This window comes from Salvia miltiorrhiza, chromosome 3 (genome assembly GCF_028751815.1).
Source record: "Salvia miltiorrhiza cultivar Shanhuang (shh) chromosome 3, IMPLAD_Smil_shh, whole genome shotgun sequence".
In the NCBI taxonomy this organism is placed as follows: Eukaryota; Viridiplantae; Streptophyta; class Magnoliopsida; order Lamiales; family Lamiaceae; genus Salvia; species Salvia miltiorrhiza.
In genome coordinates this window covers 61353668-61362730 of record NC_080389.1, presented here as the reverse complement: position 1 = coordinate 61362730, position 9063 = coordinate 61353668, and the positions used below count along the sequence as shown (strand labels likewise).

The 9063-nt window shown below is 29.4% G+C and overlaps 1 protein-coding gene across 1 annotated transcript; it reads right to left on the bottom strand.

Annotated features, from left to right (window-relative positions):
• Window positions 1–1139: 1139 nt before the first annotated feature.
• On the bottom strand, window positions 1140–6638 carry LOC131015176 (EG45-like domain containing protein). The gene is made up of 4 exons (XM_057943449.1): window positions 6386–6638; window positions 2198–2360; window positions 1812–2112; window positions 1140–1263 (listed from the first exon to the last, which is right to left on the bottom strand). The coding sequence occupies exons 2-4, from the start codon at window positions 2319–2321 to the stop codon at window positions 1257–1259; spliced, it is 432 nt and encodes a 143-aa protein (XP_057799432.1). The 5' UTR covers window positions 2322–2360; window positions 6386–6638; the 3' UTR covers window positions 1140–1256.
• Between the last annotated feature and the right edge of the window lie 2425 nt (window positions 6639–9063).

Here is a 9063-nt window from a genome sequence, read left to right as displayed (position 1 = left end):
TCTAGTGTAAAATATACAAACATACATCTTCCATTGAAGAAAATAAATTGAAATGATTAACTCCCGTATGCACCAAATTTGTTGGAACATGGGATGGTGATGGGTTTTACACCAAACAAAAGATTTTAGTAAATTGGGATTGGTTTAGTGATTTTTTTTATTTTTTATTTACCGAAATATCAATGCAACTTTTACACCTAATTTTGGTGTATGGTCATAGTTATATCAATATCAAGCATATGTTAAATAATAAAAAATAGTTACTCTCGTAGATTATTTCGTTTCTGGAAGAGCACATAATTAATTAATAGTAGGTCAATGTTGTTAAATCAAAGAAAATTCAAAGTTACATGTGCTTGTCGCGTGCAGTGGGCATTATATACTATAATTAGGTGAAGTGTGAGCTAAATAAGTACTTCATTAATATCTCACTTTATTGAGTATAGCGTCAAGATAAACACGAAAAATAAAATTGTTAAATCGTCTTTATTAATTACGTCACAAATATTTTGAATTAACTAGATTGGATATTATCATATGCAATATAGAAATTAACTAACACACACTGGATTGACAGTGACTGGATTCTCATCATTCCAAATAAAATATAGTAGAGTATTTAACGATAAAATAGTCAAATAAATTTAAAATCAATCAATTCATCAAATTGCACAATAGATTAATTTAGATTATTTTTATCTATTCATCCTACCAGGTATTTAGTTTGAGTGATAATGCATGATTGATAAAATAATTCACATTAATCAAGTGTTTGGTTTATATGATTGAGTCCGTGTGATTGATAACTCAGCCTGATCATCACTCAAATGAGTGATTGTTTATCACCCAAAATTGGGTGAATTATTTAATCACCCCTTTAATCCTATCAATCTTATATATCTCATTCACCAAACTAAACACGCGGTGTTCCATAAAATTATATACTAATATGCTGCAATATTTTCTGATTTAAATATTAAAAGTCAGAAAAAAAAAAAAACAGTTCTTTATTAATGGACCCATTATGCTTATTTATATAGCTAGTTTTTAGGTAAGAATATAGTGCTTGCAAAACATGAACATGCGCGCATGTCCACACTAAGAAAATTCATACCCATTTGAAAATTTAATTCAACAAATTTAAAGAAAGATAAATACCCATACTATTCAACTTTAATCTTCTACATAAATGACAAAGAAAAAATGTATCTAATAACCCAAATTTTTCTACAATAATACTGTCAGCTTCCTCGAGCTCAAAGCCTGCACATACAAAAGGATTCATCTGTCAGCTTATTCCACTTAGAATTATAATTTTGTGTTCAATGAAATAATATGCATGCAAACCACAAAAATAAAATGAATTATACACATTAGAAAAATCTATGATCGATTGGGACCCACTTCAAAAATAGATCATCCAAAACGGATATTATCAGAGAACATTACAATTAGTGGAAGACTACTTGATATTTGATAACGATTCCCTATCTGCAACTCTCATAAATAAGACATCATTTTCTCCAATTTCGCTTTTCACACGTTTCTTAGAAGACCAGTTCAACCATAGTAAACAAGAAAATTCCATGCCTTTTTTTTTTTTTTCTTTTTTCTTTTTTTAATTATTACTTATTTTTATCTATTAAAGAGAATTTGAAGAAAATTCCATGCCACGAATCTCACTTTCCGTGTGCTTCTATCTATGTCCGTGCGCGTAATGTGACGCAACGTAAAACTAAAACTATAGTAAAATTAATTTTTAATAAAGATAATCAAAGATGAATATAATTTTGACGGCTGAGGACACTTACTGTTGATATTCGACGTTTAAATAATGAACGGCGGGGTTGGCAATGGCGGCGAAGGCGGTCTCCGACAGCACAATGCTGGAGCCGTCGCGCGAGGGGCGGGAGGAGGAGGACTGGGCCCGGTCGACGATCTTGATCTGGATGGTCTGGCCGGGGACGCACGACTGCGGCACGGGCGCGCTGATGCACCGCACGAGGTACTGCCGCCCGCACGCCGCGCCGTTGTCCCAAATGCCCTCCCCGGCCGCCGCGAACAGGTTGCTCGTCGGGAACTCCGAGAAGTCGTTGCCGTAGCACGCCGTCGCTACGCGCATCGACGTCATCATAATTAATTAAAAAATTCAAATAATTAATCGATGGAATATCGATAAGAAGTTATGAGTACGTACGGGTGTATGGAGGGGAATAACGGCTAGCCGTGCCAATGTCGGCCCGGGCAAATCGGAGGTGCGGGCCCGGGCCGACGAGGAAGAGGAGGAGCCATGTCAGGAGGCCGAGTTCGGGCTTCAACATGATGAAATTTCAAATCTGGGATTTGATGATGTGTGTTATCTACAACGTATAATGAATCAATCATCAATGAATGATTATGAGCAAGCTAAGCTTTATATATGGGCATGTTGAGGTTGGAGTCAACGCAGTAACGTGGCATTAGGTATTAAATTTGTTAGTAAATGAATATTTTTAGATTTTTTTCTAAATATATATAGGAGCGTAGTAGGAAACCAAAAGCAGATCTTTTTTTTATTATTAATTTGGGTGATATAATATAACTGGTCAAATTATTAAAAGCACAATATGGAAGGAATATATTTTTACGAATCTGAGTGATTTTTCGTTTGCAAATTGAGTGGAAGTTGAAAAATATGTTCTAAATTGGCTGATTTCATTTTTTTGTTAGATATTTCATATTTGCTAAGTAACACAAAAGTTATATATATTCGCTCACCGGAACAGTTGTTATTAATAAAAACAACAGATTTTAAGAATAAAAATAATAGTGTATGTGATATAAATGAAAGTAAGAGTTCGTATGATTATGAATAAAAGTAAGAGCTAGCTATTCTACGTAAGAGTAACAAGGTCTCAAGAAAAATGACAATTTTTATGATTAAAAGTGATAATTATAAAAATAATTTTAATTTTAGTAAAAAAGATATGGATGAATAAGAACATAAAACAGATATAATAAATCAAATATACAAACAAAATCCAACTCAATGCTTACTGTTGATTACAGTATTCTTAAGCAGACCTTGTGTAGTATAATAACCATGTAAATACAACTAATTAAACTGATTTAAAAAATAACTCAAATAATTATTTTATTTCATAATTGTCTAAAATCGAGTAGATGACCGACTTAGGCCTGACATTAATATTGGAATTATCGATCGGCTGCCGAATTTTGACGCGGTTATTGGAATTCGGAAATCGTATTTTAATGCATAGAAATATAGGCTGTGGACAAAATAAATTAGGTTTAGATTGGCCTATTATTAGCCATTTTCTAGAGATTATGATATTACTTTATCTATTACATGTGACACAATTTAACTACACAACAGCCTAAAATTGGCGTCCCACGCCGAAAGTAAGATTTGCAGAATAAATTTTTGGGTTATTTGTAGGGATGTCAATCGGGCCAGCCCACTCGGTTTCGGGCCAGCCCATTCGGTTTCGGGTTATTTTCGATTCGGGCTAGTCGGTTTTTTAATTTTTCGGGGCTAAAATTTTTCGACCTTAACCCTAACCCACTCGGTTTCGGGCTAGCCCGTTCGGGCCCACAAGTTTTAAGATTTTTTTATATGTTTATTTTTTTTATAGATAATCATATACTTGTAATAAAAATATGTCGTATTTTTTAAATTAAGACATTTCGCTTTATTTTAGATACAAAAATTAGTGTTTTTTAAACATAAGTTTACATAATATCTAACTTTAATTTCGTTTCTGATAAAAATTGTATATAGATTTAACATAAATGACAATATTTCTATGACTTTTATATCATAGATTTTTGTTATTAACCTTTGGAAAAAATCAAAATATATTTTACAAGCATCAAAATGTTATTATCGAATTAAAAAGTAAAGTATTAAAGTTTAAAAATCAATTATTAAGAATGTGTTCGATTAATCGGGCCAACCCACTCGGTTTTCGGGCCAACCCTATCGGGCTCGGGCTATTTTCGGTTCGGGCCATTCGGGCTAAAAATTTTCAGCCCTAACCCATCTTTTTTATCGGTCTATTCGGGTCGACCACCCGTCGGTTTCGGGCTTTTTTGACATCCCTAGTTATTTGCATATAAATTATTGAACTTTCAATAAATTCTCATTTTGTATACGATCTTTAAATTTTTTATTAAAATTATTTAATTATTTTTTTTCTTATTTATATGTATTTGCCTATTTTTTTTATCATGGTGACATGACATTAATATACTCGCTTGATATGAATATATACTTACGTGGCATAAATATGACTGTGTGAAAAGATAGAATTGATGTTGTGATGTATTGTTGGATGAAAACGACGTCATTTCAAGTCCAAAGTTTGGTCAGAAAATGGACAAATATGTAAAATGAGAAGAAATTAATAGTTGGATAATTTTAATAAAGATTTTAAAGTTTATGTGCAAAATGAGAATTTGTTGAAAGTTCGGTCATTTATATGTAATATTTTTATATGTGTATGTATATTTTATCTGTAATAAATTTAGTGTAGATATACATTAGTGGCGAATTATTGTTCAGATCGATGTATTTTTTAATGTTTAGATCTAAATTACGGGGGAAAAATTATAATGTTGCATTTGATTAGTTAAACATTAATTAACTATTTAATTATCTATTAAATGGATCTAATATCCAGGGTTGATAATACAAATAATTTTATTATTATTATTATTATTTTAATTATAAATAGCTCAAATTATATAAATTATGAAGAGCATTTGAATAGCTCAAAGTTTCAATTTATTTTAATAAATAATAGATTAGCATAATTATTTTTGTCTACATCAACCATTCATTACAACATCAATACTAAGATCAATTTAATCAAAGATCAAATAGTAATACTTGAATAATACTTAAATAGCTAAGTTTAAAGTACAAATTTCACTGTTTTCCGTTTCTTAAATAAAATAACAATACTTAAGAATTTCTTTCAAATGATTTGCCTTTTTCTTTTTTCTTTTTTGATAAATTTATAATATTAAATAAATAAATTAAAAGGTCGCGTCACAAGGGACTCGAATCCAAAACCCTTAACTTTAAGCATTAACCTCTTATCGTTTAGCCAACACACCTTAACATTTGCCTTTTTCTTTGCCCAATTAATGGAGTTGTTCGCGGTATATTAATGTGATGTACAGATATGCCCAAAACTTTACTTGGCATAATTCTAGAATAGAATAACACGAAGGTCCACTAATAAATTATTTCACCATCTGGTACCCCATTATGGGTAACAACTAATTATAGAATAAAGTCGTAGCAAATTTAATACTCCGTCGTCCCATTATAAATGAGTCAAAACTTTTCGACATGAAAATTAAGGAGAATGTGCAAACTGATTGAAAATGATAGGATTTATATTTTTTAAGGATTGATTTTTTTTTTATTTATAGAAACATGCCACTTAAAATGAGACGACTTAAAATGAAATATAGATCCGTCAGTTATACCGGGACGGAGAGAGTAATAAATAAATAGCTTCTAAAAACACACGCCCAAAGTCAAGGCTTCCAGATTAGATTGAAAGTTTGAGACTGCTTTTGTGAAAAGGGATCTTCAACAAATTAAATGTTGGAATATTGTTGAAAATTGGAGAGCTACTAGAAACTGAATCTTGATACTTAACCACACAACAAACTATGGGATTGATAGAAGGTTCTGTAATTATAATGTGAAAAATGGTGCGTAATTACGTTTGAAATTTTAATTGGTTATTAATTTTATTTATAATTTAGTAGTACTCCCTCCGTCCCACCTTCATAGTCCCTTATTCCCTTTTTAGATATCTCACAATATAGTCCACTTTCTAAATTAAATTAGCATTAAATTTCTTTTTTTTACCAAAGTAACATTATTTAAATATAGTCAAACATAGAATAAATAAGGGCAAAATTGAATAATTAGATATATTTTGTATTTTTCAAGTACTATTTGAAATTTTCAAGCACTATTTATTGTATTTTCTTAATATGTGTGAAAAAGTGAAGTGGACTATGGAGGTGGGACGGAGGGAGCAATATTTATTTAGAATTTACTAATTTTTAATTATAATTTATTAATCATAATAACAACTTAATTCAAATAAATGTACAGCACATCTGGGGATATATAGTGTGCCTCTTAATTGCATATCATTCTTCCTCTTGATATATAGTATTTCAAAAAAAAAGAAAAAATAAGCTGTGATTTAGAAAAAAATTTAATTTGACACAGCAACACCAAAAATTAGAGAGAGAGAGAGAGAGAGAGAGCACTAAAATTCAAAATAAGCAATAAATAGCTGCAAAAAGAAGAAGAAGCATAGAAGAAGGTGATGACGAAGTCCAGAGAAAATACCTCATGAAATGGATATGACTTCTTCTATAATATCAACTGAAAATGCAACCTCAGAAAATAACAGTGTGTATCTCTTCAACATACAAAGCTAGGCTATATAGAGGTGTGTTATTGAGAAAATTAAATGCGTTTCTTTAAGGAAAATATAATAAATGTTTTTTTAAGGAAAATATAATAAGTGCTTTAAAAAAAAAAAGGAAAATATATAATAAATAAATGATTGAATGGTGAAACCGCAAATAAGATTGCATATGAAATTGGATGTGATGAGTGGAAGCAATATATACGACGTTACGGATCCTCGATTACGCATAAACTATATACATTGCTTTTAAGCAAATATAATCATTAAAATTTTAAGTCCCCACCTAATTAAGTGTGCAAGATTGGAATACATGCTCCCTCCTACTCAAAATATTTCTTTTAAGCAAATATAATCATTTTTTATTTTTAATTTTTTTATAATACTCAAAACAACATTTATTTTGAATAAGAGTGGGCGTTTGAATTGTCTTTTATGGGCTCTATAGATTTATTTACAGACGAAGCGTTCCTCAATTTGGGCCTCAACACAAAATTATTGGTAAAGGGCCAAGAAATAAAGATTTTGGACTCCCACTATATGGCCCATATATAAAGCAAACATTTTTATTTAGCATAATCGATACTATATTGAAAAACCAAAATTTCAATTTGAAATCAATTTTAAATTGATTAGAAATTTTGTAGTTATAATAAAATGGAAGGTTCATTTATAAATTATATATATATTTTTTCTTTTCTTTATCTTCTTGTTTTTTTTTTCTTTCTAAAATTGTGAAATTCGACTAATTATAAAATAAATAACATGCGTATCAAATTAAAGATCACAATAAGAGCTTTAATTTTATATATTTTATTTAAATATTTGATTTTAAATGTAAAAGTTATATTTATTTAAAGATTATTTAAAAAAAAACTCTCTTCTCTCATTTTTTCTGAATAAATATATTTATCAATTTATTTTATTTTTTAACTTTTTTCTTTCCTTTTCATAATATCATTTTTTATTATTGAGAGCTCTTTTTTTTTCAATATTCAACACAAATATATTCAATTAAATTAATTTTTATTATATTTATAAATATGATAATTAAGTTGATGTTAGTTTTATATGAATCTAGAAATATAAAAACATTTTTCGTACATGCATAGAGTGTAAATGCTAGTTTGCTTAAAAGTTGTAATTCAAATTACATATCAAGATTTTTGCATGAGTCGTCTCACATAAATTGCATAGGTTGGTTTGCTTCTTTAGTTTGGATTGCAAACTAGTGCACGTTAATTAAACTAGCAATAGTATATATACCATAAGTTATATTGTGATTAACATTTAGTTGGAAGTGTCAAATAAATATATCGATTTTTGGTTTCAAACAAAAATTATTGATGTTTTTATGTTAATTTGTAACCACCACGTGATGTGCTTGGTGATGCATCTCACGTGCAAGGTTGCAGCCCAATATATTTTTCTATAAATTTTTTATTAGAAACTTCTTTTATTATTTATTTATCTATTGAAGTGATAATCTACGCATGTGTATACCAGCATATGAGTAGTAGAATACAAATTTATCAAGTGTAAAACTAATCGCATATTTGAAAGAATATAACTAAACTAATTGCATGGTTTTAATTTATAAATTTGGTGTGGGACTTGAAATCATGAATCAATTCGAGCACATGTATCGTGATTTAATGAAGTGAAGACCGGAAATCTATTTCAAATATACAATTCATTTATGAATGACGCATCTCTAAGCTTTTTCCACGTTTAAATTATGTAATGGAAAATGAATATTTGTGTGTTGATATACATGTATAATCTTGTGACAATGAAGCGCAGTCTATTAGTAAGTCGTTTCTCCTCCAATTAATAAATTGAGGATTCAACTACTTAGAGGACTAGAGCGTGAGTGTATTTTTCTTTTCTTTTTTGTGAATAATAATATTAAGAAAAAATACATATATTATTCGTGTATTTGTCTCCTCTATACCGAAGAGTTGGTTATTAATCATACTTTGGACGTATAAAATTACAGCATTTATCGTAAAATTAATTATACAAAAAAAGAGAGAAAAATACATTAATGAAAAGTACGTCATTTTTGCTATTTCTGTATGACAATTTTGCCATTTTTATCGTTCACCAAAAATATACTCTCTCCGTCCATGATATCATTTCCACATTTATTATTTCGGTTCTTCCGCGATATCGTTTCCACTTTTATTTATAAAAATATGGTCTACAAATTTTCACTCGCAATAATGGTGAGACTCAAACTTCACGCACTATAATATCCACTACTATATACTATTATCACCACTTTTCTTAAAATCCGTGTCGTCCACAATGTGAAAACGATATTGCGAGCGGAGAGAGTAATACTTTTTTTTTATTTAAGATATGATCTCATATTTTTCCTTTATTTTTTATTCTTACTTGTTTCATGCAATGATGGAACATTACATAGAAACTATTAGTCACTTTATTAAAACTTGTGTCTATTAGAAGTGTCATATTTTTTTGGACAAATAAAGTAACTTTTTTATTTATTTATGATGAATTCGAATCAATGTGTTAATATTATAAAATATTAACAATCGAAGTATTGAAAATCATTCTTACATCCATGATT